At 40.3% G+C, this 21,625-nt stretch overlaps 1 protein-coding gene across 1 annotated transcript; it reads right to left on the reverse strand.

Annotated features, from left to right (window-relative positions):
• Nucleotides 1-923: 923 nt before the first annotated feature.
• myom1a (myomesin 1a (skelemin)) lies at nt 924-21,292 on the reverse strand. The gene is made up of 37 exons (XM_018676218.2): nt 21,126-21,292; nt 19,473-19,760; nt 16,794-16,934; nt 16,506-16,689; nt 16,222-16,379; nt 15,905-15,997; nt 15,647-15,735; nt 15,393-15,437; nt 14,687-14,848; nt 14,391-14,552; nt 13,714-13,855; nt 13,091-13,290; nt 12,947-13,003; nt 12,313-12,437; nt 11,340-11,523; nt 10,892-11,066; nt 10,090-10,211; nt 8,840-9,036; nt 8,551-8,677; nt 8,105-8,289; nt 7,877-7,991; nt 7,509-7,665; nt 7,306-7,412; nt 6,929-6,973; nt 6,515-6,651; nt 6,226-6,370; nt 5,842-5,901; nt 5,691-5,758; nt 5,456-5,581; nt 4,348-4,435; nt 4,210-4,248; nt 3,520-3,625; nt 2,392-2,555; nt 2,229-2,265; nt 1,946-1,968; nt 1,444-1,499; nt 924-1,311 (listed from the first exon to the last, which is right to left on the reverse strand). The coding sequence occupies exons 2-37, from the start codon at nt 19,703-19,705 to the stop codon at nt 1,042-1,044; spliced, it is 4,524 nt and encodes a 1,507-aa protein (XP_018531734.1). The 5' UTR covers nt 19,706-19,760; nt 21,126-21,292; the 3' UTR covers nt 924-1,041.
• Between the last annotated feature and the right edge of the window lie 333 nt (nt 21,293-21,625).

Raw genomic sequence — 21,625 nt, forward strand, 5'->3', positions numbered from 1 at the left:
GACAAAGGAAAACCTCTCTAAAGCAGGAGCAGCTTTATTATAGTAGAGTGCCTTGAAGGGTAACAGACTTATGTTTGACTCATTCATTAGATACATAGCCTCAAACCAAATGCTGCAGGGCAGTTTATGTGTTTTGTTTCCTTCTAATGTACCTGAAATACAACATTCCCCCCCGCCCCCCTTTCAACTCATCACTCCATAGGACGCACATGACTAGTTCTACAGAAAGATGTCCAAAAGTATGCAAATTATGTCTGTACTACGTTGCACACAGTTTTGTAGGCTGTGCAAGACACCTTAAGCGACCCAGTTTCAGCCGTTTAAGTGCATGTTGTCACACTCAGCACTTCTCTACATGTCATCAGGATTTACCTGCTCCACCTCTCCTACAAACTGTTGTAATGATTGACACTTGTAGCTTGCAAACAGTACATCAGAGGAACATAACATATATTACATGCACACAGTAGAATTTAAACAGCTGTTTATAAATAGACACAGAAAGCTCTAAACATTGGAAAATGTGGCATATCCACTAACATATTTTTCCAATGTCTTACAACACAAAGCAGATAGCTGGTAAAGAGGTTCATGGCATCTGTTTTTTCCTTTATTTTTTACAGTACAAAAACCTCAGGGTGACATGGTTTGAGGTTACCCAAATGGTATACTGTAAAATAATAAGAAAACAGTGCTTCTGCCAGCCTTGATGCTGTTTTTAAAACAATTAAAGATTAAAGACAGGTCAACCATCTCCCGTACATTACATTAACTGCTGATAGTGGCCAGAAGTGACACAAGACATGTCAAGCAACAACAAGCACACAGTTATCCTCCCTGTATCACATTCATTGTTTGCTTTCTCGACAAGCAATACCCAAAGCTCTTTAGCCCAGCACATGAAAGACGCAGGAGGAAGCAGCTGTAATCATGATTTATTTAGACTGCTTTAGGTGCACCGGCATGTGCCGGGGTAAAATGCTTTGGAGATAGCCCAGTCGTTAATCTTTTCTTCTTTATTGCATCACACCGCATCATCCTTTAGTCTCTCTTCTCCTCCTTGCTCTCCTCATCCTCTGGGTTGTAGACGCTGACGGTGAACTCGCCAGCTTCTGTGCCGTACTTGTTCTTGACCAGGAGGGCGTATTTGCCAGAGTCGGCCGTGGTGACGGCAGCGATTGTGATGCTGGCAAACTTCCCGTGCTCGAACTTGAGTTTGTAGTGCTCGTCAGACACCAGCTCCTTGTCGTTCTTTGTCCAGGACACCTCGGGTACAGGCTCACCCCAGACATTGCCGGTCAGGTTCAGGGACTATGGAGAGGAAGAGGATTTGAAAAGAGAGTTCAGAGAGTTCAGAGGAAAGACAGGCTCCAAGGAATGATACAAAGAAAAACAAAGTGGAGGGTGAGATGAAGAGTTTAACAACACATCTAATTTCTTTACCTTGCCCTCCTGGATTGCAACCACATCTGGTAAGCCTCCAACAACACGAGCACGGTCTAAACAAGAAATACAGCAGTGAGCCAAGAAGTAAATGTCAACCATCAATCACTCAGTCAGTCAACCTGTGGAGCATTTGTCTGCGTACAACATAATATTCACTTTACTCTGACTTTCCAGCTGGTGAGTGAACCATCCTTCACAAAAACATACAGTATTTTTAACTGTACTCTGTGCATGAATGATGTTTTAAATAGGTTTTGGCTGAGAACTTCCTTTTATTATTTCTATATTTCAGTAGTTTGGACATCTCATCTTGAGAAAAGACCATTTCCATGAATGAGATCTTAATGTTCTGACTAACAGACTCATGCGTCTTGAATTCCACCGAGCCAAAGTTAAAAATTCTATTAAAACTGAAGTAGCCTCTATATGCAGAAAAATGTTACATCATTTCATAGAGCGATGTCTCTCGGGAGAAGCCAGAAAATAAATAATCACTTACTTCTCTCTGCAATTGCTGCCGCCCTACGGAAGGAAGGAGACAGACATTGTCAGAAGCATCTTAAAATGGTTTCACAGGCAGATGACTTAAGACTTTCTTTTTTTTGAAGATATACAATGCCAGGAAATGTATTTTGAGTGCTTCTGAAAGGGCTCAGAAAGTACAGAGAGTTTATTTTAAGTTTGCAATGACTGTTACTATTTATTTGTGTAAACATCCTCTTCAGGCAAAAATACAGAATTACACAACAGCAGGCTTGAGTCAGATGAGTTTATTTACTTACTTGAGTCTTTGGAACTCTTCAAATGCCTCTTCCCATGCTGCACCAGAAAAAAAATCAACTTATTATTATTACCTTACATAAGTGCAAAAATAGCCAAAATTAATGAGACACAAACTCTCATCTATAACATCTTTCTTCTTTCAACTTTAAAACTTTTACTCACCCTTGCCAGACAGCTCAAAGACTCTCTTCACGCCGTCCTTGCCATCAAAGATGTCCATGGTGTATTTGCCCTTGTCCTTCTCAGTGGGCTCATTGATCTTAAGCCAAAGCTGGTCTCCTGTGACTCCAGACTTAACTCTCTCTGAGGCGGCGATCTTAGCATCTCTAATGAAGAATACAGAGATTGTGTAATGCCAGTTTTCTTACAACCATAAAGTACAGCAGTGACTGCAGCTGACCCTTAAAATCTGCACAGTAATCCCTGTATTATAACAAAATGAGAGATGTGATACATGTGGCCTGTATCAGAACCAGCTGGTGAGATTGTGTCCCAGTCTGTGGATTGTTTTCATGTAATTCATCAGAAGATTATACAGGAAGCTAAGAGTGACAATTATAGTCAAAATAATCAAACTTTCTTACTGTGCTTTACTGAGCTTTTTCTTTTAGTAAAATATGCAGGTGCCATATTAGCTGCAAAACACTGATCCATTTTGAATGAAAAATACAAGGTATACTACAGTTGTCAAAAAAGTTGACTGCGTCAAGTTTATTTGGCTGGAAAACGTCCACCAGATTCAAGAGACTTAACAACCTACACTATTTAGAGCTGAAAAACTGGGTACTGGAGAAACAAGTCAGCATGACATTTGATTTGCTTTCTTCCTGCCATATCCACCAGTGTTTATCTCTGAACACTACAGTATATGTGTCGTGTGTGTGCGCTTGTGTGCATGCTTCATGTGACTTTGGTATTTCTTTGTAGGACTATGTTTTTTTTAGTCTTTTGTGATGTTTAGTATTGTCTGTAAACATTTTTTTTCCCATTTACACTGTATCCTTCTGTATGTGCTGGGATGTTGTTATGTGCGCTTACTGTGTGTGTGTAAATCTGACACATTTCCATCATATTGTTGTTCATTAATGTGCACTGAGCCTGATAAATAAATGAATAAATGATACAAAATTGGAATAATATTAGTTAAATAATTTCACTTAGTGTATTTAAACTACAGAGTTTAAAATGGCTATGTTCATGATGGTTTGTGCCAGTGTTTCTTGGCATGAGTATGGCAGACATTAGAAAAGGATGTAGAATACTGTAAAAGGAATAAGGTCATTTACGTACTTGTGGAGCCAACCGACACGCAGGTCCTCATGGCAATATGTAACTGTGGAGTAGAGTACGATGCCATGTTCAGTGCTGAGGACTTGAATTTCACTGGATGAGTTGGCTAGGAGGGAAAGAAGAAAAAACAGGAATTAATTTACACCCCCTCACTGCAAAAAACAAAGTCAATGTAAACTGAAATATCTTAAATCAAAGCAACAGATATATTTTTTTTCCTGACAAAGAGATTTCTTCTTATCACACAGTTTTTATGTTAGAACATTTCACTTGTTTCAGGCTTCTTTTTTTTCTTAATTATCTTAACTGATATTATAGCTTGTTACTGAGATTTTATTACCAGATCTGAGTACCTTAATGCTTGAAACTAGAATTACCAAAATTATTCAGCTGCTGCAAAAACTCTCTAAAAAACAAGACAGAGAGTAATAAATTGGGTGAAATATTACACAAAATGAGCAAAATTATCTGTTCTGTTTTAAAAATCTTGCTTATTTCAAGTAATACTTCCTCTTTTTTTTTTTCTTGTTTTTGAGAGCATTTAAGTGCAATAACCATATAGAATAATAGCATACAATAAAGCATAATCAGTTTCTGGCTGTTAGTAGTTCCTGCTGAGGAACAATAATGTACATGGGCCCATTCTGCCTCTTTCTGTGGTTTTCTTTAGTGTGAAGTTTAATGACTCACCAATGACCCTGAACAGCTCATTCATAACACCCTGGAATTCTGGGGAAAAAAATGAGAAGAGCAATTATTGTCATATTTACTGATAAAAACCTTTTCTGCGTGACTTATAGCACAGTTTTCCCACAAATTAGACTTTACCTGCATCTGTCAGACTGTAGGTGCTCTTATCTTTGCCTCTGTCGTCCATCAGGAAGACCTCGTAAATACCTGCATCCTTCTTGGTGATCTAGAGTTTGAAGTAAAACAACTTTAGTGTCCTTGAGACAACAATGAATTCCCTTCTATCTCAAACAGAGGAGAATACAGTAGAGTAATTTGGACAGATAATTGACGGTAGAACAGCCAGACAGAGACCAACTAAACCGAAAAGGCAAGCTTTTCTCCCGCCCAGGATGCTGCAGGCGTTAAAAGGGAAACACGAAAAGGGTAAGACGATGAGGACACATGGAGAAATTATAGGCGTCAAACTTATGGCAGCAAAGATTATGTCCAGACTTTGGGTCTCGGCGGCGGGGGAACGTCGTCTGCAGGTCGCTTTTTCCCTTCATTTTCTGTCTCTTTCTCCTGCTTAATAACCCACTGTGAATTAGACAGATAAGCCAGTTAATGCAAGTGCGGATGACAGGAGTGGTGAAGAACAGACCACCTCTCCTGAGCTCATGCAATGACACCAACCCTCTCTTTATGAGTAATGTTTATACAGTTTGAATGAAATGGTACCTCGAAACATCAATATAACTTCACTGGCACTGACACTGACTGACAGATCAGATTAATATCCTCAAAAAAGGAGGGCTTTCCAGCTTTTAAGGTTGGCCAGAGGAGTTAAATTGAGGTACAGTTAGAAATGAAGTTAGAAATGAATGAGTTAACCACACAGATAAGCCATACACTGTATTTGCACTATATGGTCATAAATGTTGAGAAGTATGACCTATAAATGTATAGTATCAAAATATCAATTAAAATTAAATTCTTCAAAAATAGAGTCAGTCTATTCTGATTCCCAAGCATGACATGCTGATGTGCTGAGGTCAGCAGCACTCCAGCAGGACATGGGAACGTGAATATTTTAAAAAATGTTTCATCATTTATGATTCTGTGTGTCAGAGAAGGAAGGTTGGCAGCGTAGCATCTAGTCCTGCTCTAAGACGGGAGCATAGCTGCATCAGAAGCGTCACTCCTAGCTCTTTACTCATAAGATCACGACTCCTCACAAAATAACGCCTCCATCTAATGGGCTGACCTTTCCGATATTAAAGGTCAGCTCGCCGTCCTGTCTACTGATTTTCTTAGCGTCCTCATCCTCCTCTGTGATCTCGATGCTGTCCTTAGACCAGGTGATCTCTGTCTCTGGTCTGACATTTCCAATCTGCGGAGCAAAAGAAGAGAAACAGGAATAAGTAGTCTCAGATAAACTGCAGCCAGTTGTCATGCTTGTACTTTTAGAAAATATTAGATTCAATAATAAGAATACTTACCTTGCATTTCAACAGCACATCACATTCCTGAGTAACAGTGAAGTCAAGGTACTCGACAAAGTGAGGACCTGTGGATAGTCAACGTCATTAGAGAAACACAGTTCTGTAAATGGTGTTAAAACTTGCGTAACGCAAATGAAAGATCTCTTACCTTGCTTTCTGACCCATTCTGCCCTCTCAAATTCTGATTTCTTCTGAAGTGCCCTGAATTCTGGACAACAGGAAAGAAAATGTGAAGGTTAAATACCAGACTCTACGTCTTTGCAATAAAAGTTTTTTCATAATTGAGAAGTGCATCAGAGAGTCAGCCTCAACAAGAACAGTCAGGGTAGTGAAAAAAAGGTGGTCTTCTGCTGCCCCTCGATGGACATACACTTTAACTGCAGTGAAAGCAACAAACACAGCAGAGCTTTCAGTGCACACCATTAAAAATGATCTACAGGTTGGGGTGTCTATTCTGTATTCACATTTAGTATTGATATTCTAACTGTATGCACAGCATCAATATGGAAGTAAAAAAACTGCAAAGTCTTACCATCTCCAATGAGCACCAGACTGGTTGTGCCCTTAGCCTTGCCATCCACCAGGTTAAAGGTGAACGTTCCCTCGTCGGTGACCTCCAGAGAGTCCATGAACATCTCAATGATGCCAGTGGACTTGTTGAAGTTCATTGTATATTTCTGGAAGAAATGAAGCAAAAAAATACACCAGTCTGTCAGTTATGATGCTAAAATTAGTGTTTGAAAGAACATCTAAATTAGAGGTGGAAATATGGGACAACTTGACAAAAAGCAAACAAATCAGCTTGATAGTATGATTCCTACCTTTCCCTGAGTAATGATGACGTCATTGAAGACGTACTCCACATCACAGGCGGAGGTGCATTTCTCCACCTGACACCAGAATCTCACGCAACCCTTCTCGAGCAACTCCATGGCCATTTCATTCTTGAAGGGAATAACTGGAGAGCACCATATTTGTCAAAGCTCTTACAGAACAAACTGAACTTCTCTCTATATAGCTATGTACACAATGCATGGTAACTACAATATCCTTGACAAATGTATGCATGTAGATTGTATTCGGTGATTAATGTGATCATTTCCAAATCCTATTCAGAGCAACCTCTGCATTTGATACTGAATGAATAGAAATAGAAATATATAGAATATATAGAAATTCTTGTTAAGTGAAAAAAGTGGTGTTAGTAACATCTGCAGCCGTGGTGGGATATTCACCAGGGAACTTGTGGTCATGGCTGATGTCCAGGAGACGCTTGAGACCTGTCACATAACAAGAGCAGAAAAATTGTCAATTTCGTGACCTCTGCTAACCTCTTTAGCACCATTCCAACTGCTTTTACGAATCACATACAACCTTGAATGTTACAGCACCTCTGACAGATAAACACTGAATAATTTGAGACAACCTTCAAGACAAACACACATATATCCCCCTGGGTGTAACAGAGGTCAGTTTGATGCAGCTGTTGAAACAGGATAACAGAGAAGAGCCCCACTCACACCTTTAGCACTTACGTCAACCAAACAAATAACAAGTGAATTGAGTTTCAGGCACGAAGGAGCAGAGACGCCGAGACTCTCGGCTGACTCACCCTCTTCGGTGAGCGTGTAGCTGGAAGAGATGCCGTCGGTGTTGGTGACCACACAGGAGAAGGTGCCCAGATCCTCAAGGGATGGATTGTTGAAGATAGCTCTGGACCTGGAGTCAAGGACACATGGGGAAACCAGAGTGTGAGGAAAGAGGAATCAGAAGAGGAGAGTCATTAGTGTCCCAGGGAACAAATATGACACTTACTTGCCCTTTTCATTGATAATAGTCAGACGTGAGGTGTCTGTCATTGCCTTGTAATTCTTGGACCAAACAAACTCGGAGCCTTCCTTCATCTCAGAGCATTCGAAGATCATAGAGATGACACCATTATCATCAACGTCCACATAAATCTCTTTGGTGCCTGAAGGGAGAGTAGATGGTTACTGTGTGTGTGTATCACTGGAAGATTACAGCATTCAGTTCTTAAAGTAATACATGACTTCTTGTCTTAAAAAGAGAAGTCATGTATTAGTAATAAAAAAAAGCAGTTTTCCCTACTTTTCCAGACTTTCCAGACCTGCGTAGGAACACCATGCATCTGAACGTGTGAGTTACATAACAATCACACTCACCAGGGCGAGTCTGGGCCAGGATTGGACCTAAGACTGCGGAGGGCTTTCCAACTCCAGCGAGATTTTGAGCGCGCACATGGAAGACGTAGGATGTACCAGCCTTCAGCCCAGTCACCTGAATGAGCAGTCGGAAGAAGACATTTTATTCAACATTTCAAATGAAGAAGCATCCAGGAAGGACATGTCACTCAAACTACCATTACAGCATACTGTATTCATCTTCCTCACCTTCATGTATTTCATCTTGTTGGCCTTCTCATGGACAGCCTTCCAGCCCTCCTCTCCAGCAGAGGCCTCCTTGATGTCCAAATAGTACCCGTTGACAGGAGTGCGGCCGTCAAATGCAGGCGGCTCCCACAGGACCACGACAGAGGTGTCACGAACCTCCAGCACATGAAGACCAACAGGAGCGCCTTGTAGGAGAAATGAGGGAAGGAAGTTTAGTGTGAGGAAGTGCCTCACTGGCGAGAAGAAGAAGAATTGTAGGATGCTTTAAATAATGTTGTGATCAATTAAACATTACTGCCTACATTTAAAGTGTCAGAATACTTCAATTGCTTTAATTATCTTATGTAAGGTTTGTTGAGTCTTTTTCATGTGATATCGCACTCGAAATTAATCTTGCCTTGACTTGACTTTTGTGAATTTATTGCCTGTCTGAAGTTGTCCTGTACCTGGCACAGTAATGGTCCATTCCTTGCACTCCAGAGATGCACTGGGCAGAGAGGCTTTGCTTACACCTGCCATGTTCATGGCTCGCACCTGGAACTGGTAGAAGACGTTCTCCTTCAGGTTCTCAGCCTAAGGAAAGGTAATGAGAAATAATTTTAAAAGTTTAGTCATAATGATTACAGAGTAGATAAACTCATCAGTACTTCAAACAACATTACATCAAAGTCTGAGTGCCTCTCAGATGACATTGTGACTTGACATAAAATTCAGCAAGTTGTTACTTGAACTTACTTTATAAGAAGTTGTAGTCAATGCCTGGTGGTTCATTTCATGCCATTTCCCGACAACGTTTCCCTTCACGGTCCTGTAGTCCACAAAGTATCCCCTGATATCAGCACCTCCATTGTTAGCAGGTGCGGTCCAGGTCAGAACCATGTAGTCCTTGACGGCCTCCAGCAAGGTCACACCAGTGGCCTTCCCAGGGACAGCTACGAATGGAGTAGATAATCTAGTCAGCATTTAATGTAACAGAAAAAGTAAGAAAAAAGAAGTGTGTTGCAGATCACTATTTATATTCAGACCCTATTTATTTACATTTAATTATTTACATACAGTCCTATACACAATCTCATATAGATGGTATGGCATTGGCCAAATACTGCACAGATCTTAGTTGTCAATAGTGTTAAGACATCACAGCAATTCACACGTGATACAGTTGAACATGCTGCATGCTTTGCACAACTTTTTTTAGGGTCATTGTAATGGATAATGTACTTACACTGTAGGTCAGAGGCACAGTAACTCTGAAGTTAAGAAAGTCTCCAAAGCCAGATGAGACTCTCATTAGGTTCATGCTCTTTAAGAACACAGTGTTTTAGCCTTCACCTTGGCCATGCACCAAGACGCACCCCTGAAGAGTTATCAAATAGCAAAGCAGAACTCGAGCAAAATCAGATTTATACAGAAATCAATGCCTACACAAAAAAGACACTGTAAAACATGATCTGATTGTTATTTAACCATGTCTCTAATAAATGAAAAAATGGGTTAGTGATGAGTATGTTAGACAGGCACATGCAAATATACCAACAAGCAGTCAGATATAGATATATGCCACTTGTATGCATAGAATTCAAGATATATACTGTAGGAATTTAGCAGCAAAAGAGGAGATATCTGAGGCAGCCAGTTGTATCAGAACAAAATATCAGAAAATACATATAAAGTAACCCAGGTGATTAAATATTTGTTGTTAGGAAAAGGAGTGATGAAAGTTAACAAGATTCATGAACACATTTGTGTTAAGAGGATCTCATGGCTCAGCTGCAAAGAGCAGAGGGCTGCAGGCCATGTGTGTGAACTATAAGAATTTAAAGCTGGTCTTTCTGAAGAAAAATAGTGTGCATACTCAGCAATGATTCCCGGGATAAATAAATGTTTAAAAACAGTGGGGTGGATGGAGCAGAGACGGGAAGAGAATGGGATGAATGCTACAGGCAAAGTGAATAATGGAGATGAGTTATGACGAAGGCACTCACAGATGGCAGCCTGTACAACAACTGCATCAGAGTTGGAGGAGCTCTGGCTGTATCCAGCAGCGTTAACTGCCTTCACCCTGAACACGTAGTTTGTCCCAGTGGTCAGGCCGTGGCACACGAATCTAAACACACAAGAAAAATGTTTTCATTTCACTCAGCAAGAAAAAAGAGCTAGTACAAACCAGACTGGTTGGACCTTTAGTAATACAAAGGTTACTTTGGCGGCTTTGCTGCTCTGGAAGTAGAAATGATCTTATAAACCTGGGTGGATGGAGCCACAGAGGATGAGTATGAGTATGTAGTTTATACTAAAGTCCGGGGGAAAGAGTGAACACATTTTATGAAGCAGTAAGTCAAATGTCACTTCTCTCTTTTCACTCTGAAAACTGAAAACCATAGTAGCTTAGCTAATCAGCTTTGCAAACTTTCCAAATTCAAAGCCAGATGACTCAATTTTTGAAATATTAAATAACACATTCTTCCTGATGAATTCATAGGCAATAAAGTGCACAGCCACAGCCTCACTTGGTCTGGTATGACTAGTTTGTGGTAGCTAACGTTAGCAAATATTGGATAGATATTGCTGTGTATTTAAGTCAGTTCACTGACTTTAATTCTTCTTTACTTGTGCTACAGTTAAACAACATTTTATCATATTTCATTATCCTGTAAATGTCACTTGTCCTTATTTAGCAAAAGTTACACAGTCTCACTTCAACCAGCTGTCTACTGTAGGTACGCTTAGGTAGTTAGCCTGCTAGTCATAGTGACAAACTGTGTATTTAATAGCAAGACTGCCTACCTGGTCTGCTTGACAGGTTTGTTGTTGCATGGCATCCAGACATCAGTGCCCACCACACTACATTCAATGTAGTAGCCAACCAGGTGTTTGACATCCTTTGATGCCGCCCAGAAGACTACCACTGAGGTGTCGGTGTTCCTGGTGGCCACTGGACTACCCGGTGCAGAGGGCAGGTCTGTTAAGAATGAGGGTCACAAGAAAATAAGAAAGAAAGGAAGGACATTAGAGTAATAGCAGTGAACAGGGAGTGAATATAATGGATTGGGAATAGACAGAACACACTGTGACACAGAAAGGTCCAGGAGTCAAAAAAGGATGTAATAAGGCTGGATCTAACTGATGATATTATGATATAGATTTTAGGTCATATTGTTTGGCCCAGTGTAGGAATGACCTGATAAAGGGTGACACCTACACATAATAAAAAAAACAAGTCTTGCTGGCTCACCCAGTTTATCACCGACAGTGATTTCTCCTGTGGATTCAGAGGGTTCGCCCACGCCAGCGGAGTTGCAGCAGCGCACACGGAAGCTGTAGGATTTACCCTCTGCCAGGTCAAACAGGGCAAAGCGAGGAGACTTGACTGGCATACCAGTGTTCACTCTCTGCCAGGTGTCTGTCCCTGAAATACACTGAGGTTGACAGAGAGCCAGAACATAACATAGCAGTAGTCAGTAATATGTGACAATAAGAATTTAAAACACACTGCACATAAAGGTAAGGTATGATGGTCACGTTCATATGCTTGTCTGACTGGTTTGACATGTGAGTCTGTATAATAAATTGTGATATCTAAAACTGGCTAACCTTTATCACCCCTTGATTTATTTTAATATTTAAAAGGTAAGAACAAAAAAGCAAGCATCAGAGAAAATTAAGAAAAAATAAACATAATTTAGTGCAGCACAAATACAACTATTCTGCTTTCCTTTCCATTTTAATGGCTGATTTAACATCTGGCCAAGCAGCACTAACATTTTGAATAACACTGGCACACTTACACAGATCAATGTACATGGTTCCTATACAACAAATAAAATTCCTGATAGTCATCTTGCTGCCCCTAAGGTGTATATTGTGAACCCTTGTAAGGTTGTTCAGTTGGTGGGAACCACTGGCTCAGCGTTTCAAAACCCTTAATAGTTTCATAACAAACTTGTTATATACCAAAAAAAACAAAAACAAAAAACAAACAAACAAAAAACAATGCTCAAGTGTTCACAATTAAAAGTTAAGTCAGAAATAAAGGGTTGCGATGCAACATCAAAAAGCACCAAACAACAGTACAATCATATTTTTTAGATACTGTATTACTAAATAAATTAGCAGTTAACCTAAGTTTCAAGTGTATTTGATTATTGATTTCAAAATAATATCTTTTCAGAGCAAGTTGCAAGACACAGTAATCCATTTCTCCTCACCTTCTCGATGTAATACATGACTCCTTCATGACCTCTCTGGACTGGGGGCTTCCAGGCGAGCACCACGTAGCTCTTGGTTGCCTCAGTAACCACAACATCAGTGGGTTCTCCAGGGACAACACCCACTGAACAGGGAAGAGGACCCTCAATTTATTCGGAGGACGTCATTTAAACCAGCAGACTTGAACTTTAAGTAAGTAGGCTGGATATCATTTTAAAAATGTCAGTACTGATTCAACAATAATACTATTTTCAGTACTTTTGTTCAAGGAATACAAATCCCTTTATTTCTGTTTAAGAAGCAGCCATACAAGAAATTTTCCTGAATAAAATATAGTCTAAAATCATAACTAATATATAACTTTCCTGATTTAGATCAAGAAATTTTTAATCAGAGAATCAGTAAACTGGACTACAAATCTGACCAGATACAATCTTTTGATACTTGACAATGTTTACGTGATACGACAGACCAATTTCACACAGTACAGTAAAGATATTACCCAGCTCTACAAGTCAGTATAAAATGTCATGTCACTATTAACTGCTGATTTGTTGCCATATGGAAATTAACAACAGGACTCCTTAATGGAAAATTCTCCCTCTATCATTAAAATAACAGATGTTGTCATACCAGTGGGATCCTCCTCTGTAAACTTGATCATCCCAGTCCAAGGAGCTGAGGGGCCAGCTGTTGGGGGGAAAAAAAAGAGATGAAGTAAAAAGCAGCTGTTTGCTTTGTTGCAGTGTGTCAGCAGCACTCTGGTGTGTCTCTTACCTCTGAGGCGAGCTCTGTCAGAGGGATCCATGGCAACCACGGGCTCGGAGACGCGGGATGGACGGCTGACTCCTGCCATGTTCAGGGCCCGCACCCTAAAGATGTAAGAACGTCCCTCCACCAGTCCTGTGACAGGGAAGCGGGCGTACTTCACTGGGTTTTCATTACACTGAGCCCAGTGATGGGTGCCCACCTCGCACCTGCCAACACAAAATATACACTGTGGGTACTGTATAGATTAGATTTGTTATTGATTATCAGGAGAAAAAAGTTGATTTTAGGAACCCTTGACTGATTTGACCAATGGTTGATGCAGAATTTAACTGCTCAGCATCCATATCATCTGCCCACACAGTAACTGAATGACTGATTGACAGTTACAGTAGGCAGGTAGGAATGCATGTAAGTGTCTACTGGAAGGTAACATTTATCTGCCAAGATGCCAGTTTGACAAAACCCTAGGAGGAATTTGGGCGAGTGCCATGTGCCTGCATTATACGTTTTAAGACCAGTTTTCCTATCTATCAAATATATAGAATGCTGTTACAGTCCAAGTAAGCTGATTATACTGAATTATAATTTTCTGATTTTATGTAAGACATGGACAAAATGAGCTAACCAACCTGTCAATGTAGTACCCCAGGATGGAGCTGCTGCCCTCCACCGCTGGCTGCTTCCAGGTCACCACCACATAGTCCTTGTTGGCATCATGACAGCGCACATCCAGGGGGGCCACGGGAACCCCCTCCACCTCCACGTCGGCATCTGGCAGAGCAAGATGCAAGCACACATATCCACTAAGAACACACACATACTCGGGGAGTAGTGCTGTTTCTAAATCAGGCTGATCTCCATTACATACTCAGTTTCCATTTTCTGACCTACTTATGCTTTTACAGTACAGTGTGTGGCAGCACTGTAGCTTGCTATGATAGATTAGCTATATCTTGGTGACATAAAAGAGGATTCCCTCTTATACATACACCCACTGATTTTTTGTGTGTATAGAAACAACATTCCTCAGAGGAAACCAAACACCTCAGCGGGAGTGTGTGTCACTTAAAGACACAGTAGAATTTAACGGTTCCCCACCATATCTATATGCATGGTAATCTGTGTTACATTGCTTTACTTTGCACATTAACACTGTTGACCAAAACTGTACAGCTCAGCAGACTTTAGAGTCAGCAGCCTCATGGATAACTCAATTTTCAATGTAATACCCAGCTAAAAACCTACATTTCAGAACTCCCTCTTCTTGAAATTGAATCAGATGCAGTTGAAATATCCATTGTGTTACCTCTGACAAACACATAAGCAGAGTAGGTGTCAAAGCCAGATTTGGTGTTGACACGCAAGGTGTACATGCCCTCATCTTCCTTGTTGAGGTGGACTAGAGTGAGCGTGGCACGCTCCCCGGACCAGTGGGTACGTACCCATTTAGAGGGCTTCAAGGGCACAGCTAATGGGAGAAGTCAAAACAGAGGAGGTGTATTTGGCTGCACATTACGGATTAATACTTACTATGATAAAATACAGATACATACATTTAAGTGGAAATATAAAGCACAATTTCCATTTTATTTTTCTACTTACAGTTTCTGTACCACACAACTTCTGGCTGGTATTTCTTCACAGTTGGATAAACAATGACAGTGCAGCCCAGACTCATTGTCTCGCCCTCTCGGCCAAAAGCCACTTCAAATTTGTCAATGATGGTGGTCTCAAAGGTGACACCATGCTCAGGACAGAAACCATCTGCAGACATGGAAGAAAAATACAAAATTAAAATTACGACTATTAAAACCATCATGACCTTATGAAGTCAGATTCACTGCCCATCTTCCACTGCAGGCTAAAAAAACCTTTTCAGTCCACATCTCAACCCTCAGTGAAGTTTAAAAAAAAAAAAAAGGCCTAATCTCAAAACACTTGTACTATAGCACTGTTCATACTTGCACTACCCAAATTATAACTACATTTCGAGGAATGGTAGTTCATTCTGATAGATATTTCCTACCTGACAAACTGTGCTACCCTACTTGTAACTACATTTATAGAAATACAAGTAAATTTTAACAGGCATTTTCTATGCGACAGACAGCACTACCCTAGTATGACCACTACTCTGATAGACATCTCCTTAACTGACCTGAGTTATAATTTTCTCTGGGCTCATCATTAGGCGCATTTCTATTGGTGATATACAGTTTTGATTGGTGTAGCTTTTAGATCTACTTTTTCATTTTATGTCTCATGCATTACTCTGTTTATGGCCATGTTTTACTTAAAACTAACTCACGTGGTTTAGGATCAAGTGGGCCTGGTTCCTCGCCCTCCTGGAACCCTGTGGAGAAATGTATCATGTAACTTCATTTAGGCACGAGTTTTAGTATTTTTCTTCAGTCACTGACGCCACATTGAAAAATACTCTACTAGACACAACTGGACCATGCTGTTTTTACACTGGCACTGTTTCAAACCACTAACTGAAGGAACAGGGGCTGCTAGAAAGAAGGAGGCAACAGTTATGTGCAAACAAAACTAGTTACCTACTTTTGACAACAATGGCAGCCACAGAGGAAGCTTCTCCTTTCACATTGAGGGAAGAAACATGATACCGAGCAGTGTCGAGGAAATCGCAGCTGAAAATAAAATATGTGCACATGATGAATTACCAGCATCTCATTTGCATTTAACACTGCTGAATATATTTGACATAAAACATTGTTTTTTTTTAAGTTAATGTGCATTTTGGGTACATCTCATTAATTCTAACTGAGGCCATGCAGTGCGAGCTGAATGATTACCTACTTCTTGATCTCCAGGGAGTGCATGTTATAATTGCTTTCAACTGTGTACTTCTCGGGGTGGGCCTTGGCATCAATGAGCACATTGTTTTTGTACCTTGAAGACAGCAGAAAGACAGCAGGTTTATTTTTACACTCAGAGTCTGTAATTGCAGTGGAGTGTGTGTGTGTGTGTGTGTGTTCTGACTGTGGAAAATAGTCTTGACTGATGGTGAGACCTTTGGATGGAAACTTCTTTATGACACACACATGACTGATCAGCATCTTTTTTTCTTATGACTCAGAGGAGGCGGGGACCAGTGAACTTGGAACACATCTTACCAAGCCACCCTGGGTTTGGGCCACCCGGCCACAGTGCAGTGCAGCTTGACAGTCTTGCCCTCCCAGACGGTCTGTCCACGGGGCTTGACAATAAACTCAGGGGGGTGCGTCAGGCTGTCTGGGTTCATTTTCTTACGGAACTCTGCCCACTCGTCCATCTATGTAGCATGAGAATGAAGCCAGATTCTGATATTTAGTGCAGGAGCAGCTGTGGGGTTTATATGACAGATTTGATTATTTGACCTTATTGTTGCAAATCAAACAAAGGAATGAAAAGGATGTACCGTCCTGCTCAGCTCCATGCGTTCGGCAGATTCCCTGATGTGCGTTGATCTGGTTTTCTTCACCACTTTCACATCCAGAGCCTCCCTGGCCTCCCTGACAAACAGGTTCCTCATGGCCACATAGTTAATCCCCTCCTCCGTAACATCCTCCTGGGACTCCATCAGACCCCGAACCACATCATGACTACAGGAAAACAAACCAACAACGGTTCAGTGACTGCAATTTTAAAAATGTATTAATGGCTTTCATTATCAATGATTTTCTCTGTTATGTGCACTTTCACTCACTTGGCTCTAAATACAGGAATAACATAGCCGATAATTTCTTTGTCCGTGTCCATTGCCAGGTAGGTGCGTTTGGCTCTCTTGGGTAGTGGGCTCAGTTTAACCACCTCCTGCCCCTTCTCTGTCTTCACAGAGGTTTTCAGGCTGGGAGGCAACAGACAACAACAGTGTTTCATATATTAGAAAATGTAAGACACCATAGGTCATTTCCAATTACAGTTTTGCTCCATTTTACCTAGACATTCAGTCCAGCAGTCAAATCCAACAATCAACACATCCTGCTCACAAGTTTTGCACTGGGTGGCGTGTTCCAATGAACACAGGTGCTGCAGTTAATATTGAGTTAATTCTATGTAATCCGTTTTGCTGGTGTATATACTAACTACAGTATCAAATGTGTATCAATGTACAGCAAAAAACAGCCCCAAACAAATCTACTAGTTACTCCTGTTTGAGTGACATTTGCTGAAAACTACAATGCAACAACTGTATGATCATTTTGGAGACTGTAGTTTGCTGATAACCTGTATGACATTGTACAGAAAGGTGTTTTCAATCATTTGTCCACCGATCAATATCAATAAATGTTGGCCAATTGTTGTCATTTTAGCTAATGTGTGCCTAATAAACTGATAACTGAATGTATGAACCACAATTATTTACAATAACATTCATAATAAAATCATTTATAAAACTTTAAACAAATCTGCTGGTTACATAAATACACATTCAAAAATATTCCAGAAGATGTATTTCTGGCCACCTTCTAGGACCCTGGCCCATTTTGCACTCTGACTCATTTACCTATCGGCCTCTCTATTGTCAGCTCGGTTTCTAAATGGAGCCAGAACTGGCGGATATGCACCAGGGTGGAAATTTTAAAGCCCTGCTTTCACTCATAATCTCTGCCGAGTCTGTTCCAGCCTATCCATTTGGCCTGGAGGAGCAGCGGCGTAGCATGGCTTTGATAAACTCTATTCCATACTGGCGAGGCAGGATCAAGTCAATGGAAGGGGCTGAATGCACAGACAGAGACAGACTGATGGAGAAAGTCTCACACAAGATTTCTGCAGTGCCAAGAACTTATTTCGACTGCTGACTCACCGAGTGTGTTGAAAGGAAGTCTTTGGATCAGAAAGTCCAAGGTATAAAAAGTTTTAGTGCTGATAAAAGCATTTAATTTGTTACAGTCTGACAAGCCACAGTATCTGTCAGTCTTAAGACCTGAATAATAAAAGTGACAATTTGAAACTTTTTGTGCTACCAGGAAAATTGTACTGAATAATCTACTTGACTGGCAAACATGGATACTGAACCAAGAAGATTAACTTTTAAACGTCTGAGGAAGCCAGTGCACAATCGTTTACAATTTCATGACTTCCATAATGTCTTTACAGTTAGCCTAGTGGGAGTGTCTCATGTCCCACCTACAGGAATAGCTTGGCAGTCCATAAATATATCTGGCTGCCGTTCACTACAGCTGAAATTCCTTCCTTGACCCCATTTAGGAAACTATCATGGTTCCAACATGTACTCTGAGCCCTGCAGCGTGAAGGACAAAGACACTGACCATAATACATGTTGACAAGAGACAAGACCATATTCTGTGGTGACACAATGGAACACAAGGTGCTGCATTTGGCAGCTATTGATTATGAACTTGTTTTGATAGATAATATCCCTTTCAGACTGTATGCTAGACTTTGAATATACTGTGACCAAGTCTCTTTAGACGCCAACACAGAATTTAAAATACAAGTGAAACTCAAATAAACAAATAAACAAGTGTCGACCAGTGCATCCATGTTTAATTACAAATCACTGGTTTAATACCTCTACAACATCCAAAGACATGTCCTGGGTCTTGCAAATGTTTATCCATGCAGCAAACCTGTGGCTGGAAACGGCAGTAATCTATATGTCATGTCCTATTAGGGCTGCAACTAATATGCTAATCATCTTCCTTATTAATTAATCAATCATTGGGTCATCAAAATAGCAGGTAATGGTGTAAAATGTGCATTATAATTTTCCAAAGTGCAAGATGAAGTCCTAAAATTTTGTAATATTTGCTTGATGAGCACAATTGTGTTTCAGCTTTATCTTGTATTGTAACTGTGTTTGTACCATTAAGCTTTGTGTTGCTGTATTTTAAAGGCTCTTGCACTGGGTCAAGAGATCCTAACTAACTTCAGAATGCACAAGCACAACAGCTAAGTGAAACAAGGGCCTCAGCCTTGACTTGACCTCTTTGAGATTTCAATCTCTTTCAACTCAGCTTTCTGAAAAATCAGACTTGACATTCGACAGTAAAAACCATGGAACAATTAAAAACTACTTTTTGATTTTGTAAAATGAACAACCTGGAGAGTGAAATGTTTGTTAGGATTGGTCACAATATGTTCCCATAAAACTACAAATCCCTGACACCATAAAAGATGAACGTCCATGGGTAGGTGACAACCAGAAAAGAGACAGCACCTGCTCTTCATGAAAACTCTTTGAGCTGCATGAACACACTTCACACCAGACCCAAAGTACAGTGTTGAATATTTAAAAGAGGTCTGCTTGAATGCATTCATCACTTCCTGGGTTATGGAAGTGGCATGTTATATCAAAGAGCCTCATTTTTATTTCACACTTTTCAACCATCAGCATCTGCGTCACTCCCAATCCTCTTACCGACGGCTGGTGGTCTTGAAAGCCTCAAATGACTGCTTGCTAACAGACGACTTGGTGCCAAGGTAATAGCTGCTCTCATAGTGCTGCTGCTGCTGCTTCACCTGCAGCTGATGATGATGATGCTGCTGCTTCACCTGCAGTTGGTGATGATGATGCTGCTGCTTCACCTGCACTTGATGCTGCTGCTGCTGCTGCTTCTGCTGCTTCTGCACCACTTGTAATGATCCTGACATCCTGAGGGCCACTGCGCCAACTTATAATGTCAGACTGCCCTTTACTTTACCAGCTCTGTAAATCAATCTTATAGTTATTATCATAGATTGATTTTGAAATTGGGGGTTAGAGTAGGACGGGAAGTGGTGGTTAGGTTTTAGGGAAGGGAACCAGCAATAGTTAAAAATATGGTTTTAGAAAGTTAAGATGGTGTTGTGATTTTTATTCTTTGTGAGCAGCTGAAGCGTTAGCTCTGGTTAAAATCTAACTCTACTGTGTTAAATGAAGCAGCAGCGGGTGGCAAATAAAATCTAGCAGCATTGATTTCTCAGCAATCTATATCTTTATTTTGGGTCTTCAAAAATAATACGAGGAGTTAAATTATAATCAACCGCACGTGTGGAAAAGGTTTTGTGATGAACTGGCAACACAACAGTCATGTGATCCAATGACTGATGAGAGAATATGTGGGAAGGTTTTAATTAATTTGCAGGCTTTGGCTGATTAAAGTGATATTACACTCAATCAGTTCAAAGACTGCAACACCTGATTATGCTCTTTATTAACTAAATCGTTGATTATTTTCTTGATTGTTCATTTGACATGTAAAAAAAAATGTAGAAAAATGCCCATTACAATGTCAAAAAGCCACTGTTGACCTATTCAAACAGCTTGTTTTATCCAAACAGTCCAAATTCTATGGGTTTTCAGTTTACTGTCGTAGAAAACAGCCAGATATTCACATTTAAGAAGGTGGAATTAGTAAATCTTTGTGATAAAATAGACAAACATTTAGCCAATTATCAAAATCTTGCATCAATTAATCAACTATATGTTTCACTCTGGTAAGTATTGCTCAAGTTAGACAGCTTGAAAATATGAACACCCTTCACTGGGCATAGGCCCATCACCATGTAACCAAAGAACAATGGGGTGATTATAAGATCTGCAGCTTATCCAGTTTATGACAATAGACTTAACACTACATTTTCTGGTGGTTATGTCTTTGAGCAACACATATTTCAGGCAGTGTACCCCTCTTAACTTGTCAAGAGCTATAAAACTATAAACTGAACTGTATGCCATGAAGGCACAGAGTGCACAAAGAGGAGCTCACAAACTGCTTTGAGGTAAAAGTAAATGTTAATTGAATAGATTAACTCTTCTTTGTTGAGGAGGAAATTTCACTGCAATAACACATGCTGTATAATCTACAGTACACAGTAGAACACAGAAGCTAAAATGAGCAAAAACCCTGTTAGTATAAAAGACAATAAAAATGCACAATTGAAAAATAAATAAAGAAATAAACCAGAAAAAAAATTCATTGGTTGAAAGTAGGCCTCGGGCCCAACTTAAAGATAACCACATGACATAAAGTACAATTACAATTCCTTTGAATAGACAGACTCATTAATAAAATATATATGTATCACTCACCACAAATGAGAGTCCACCAATCCACAACAGCTGAAAATATGAGAAAGAGTATGTTATTCCAAAAGTAGCTAAAGCAAATCAGGATCCAGGCAAAGCAGCAGGGTGAGGGGCAGTGGACAGGACAGGAGTCCACAGAACAAAAATAATGCTGCCACTCGGCAGAATGCACAAGACACCGTCAGGACCTTTTAAGGCTGGGACAGTTTTAAATTTAGACCATGAGACCATGAGAAGGGCCAGGCGAGCTGAGGAGTCTTTCCTAGGCCTGATACAGTTCTTCAAGGGGGGAAATGTAGGCATGTCTAAATCATAGGTATAGTTAATTAGTAGAAGTGGCTGGACGAACAGCCGCAGGACCTCAGTGACTGCTTGCGTGGGATTAAATAAATAGTTCTAAAGGTCTTCAACCTGTCATCGTCTAGATGACGGGCTAAAGCCACTGGAGTCACAAATGTGCTGTCTGAACAGAAAAAATGACCAGCAATTGTATATTATCACGC

This window comes from Lates calcarifer, linkage group LG4 (genome assembly GCF_001640805.2).
Source record: "Lates calcarifer isolate ASB-BC8 linkage group LG4, TLL_Latcal_v3, whole genome shotgun sequence".
In the NCBI taxonomy this organism is placed as follows: Eukaryota; Metazoa; Chordata; class Actinopteri; family Centropomidae; genus Lates; species Lates calcarifer.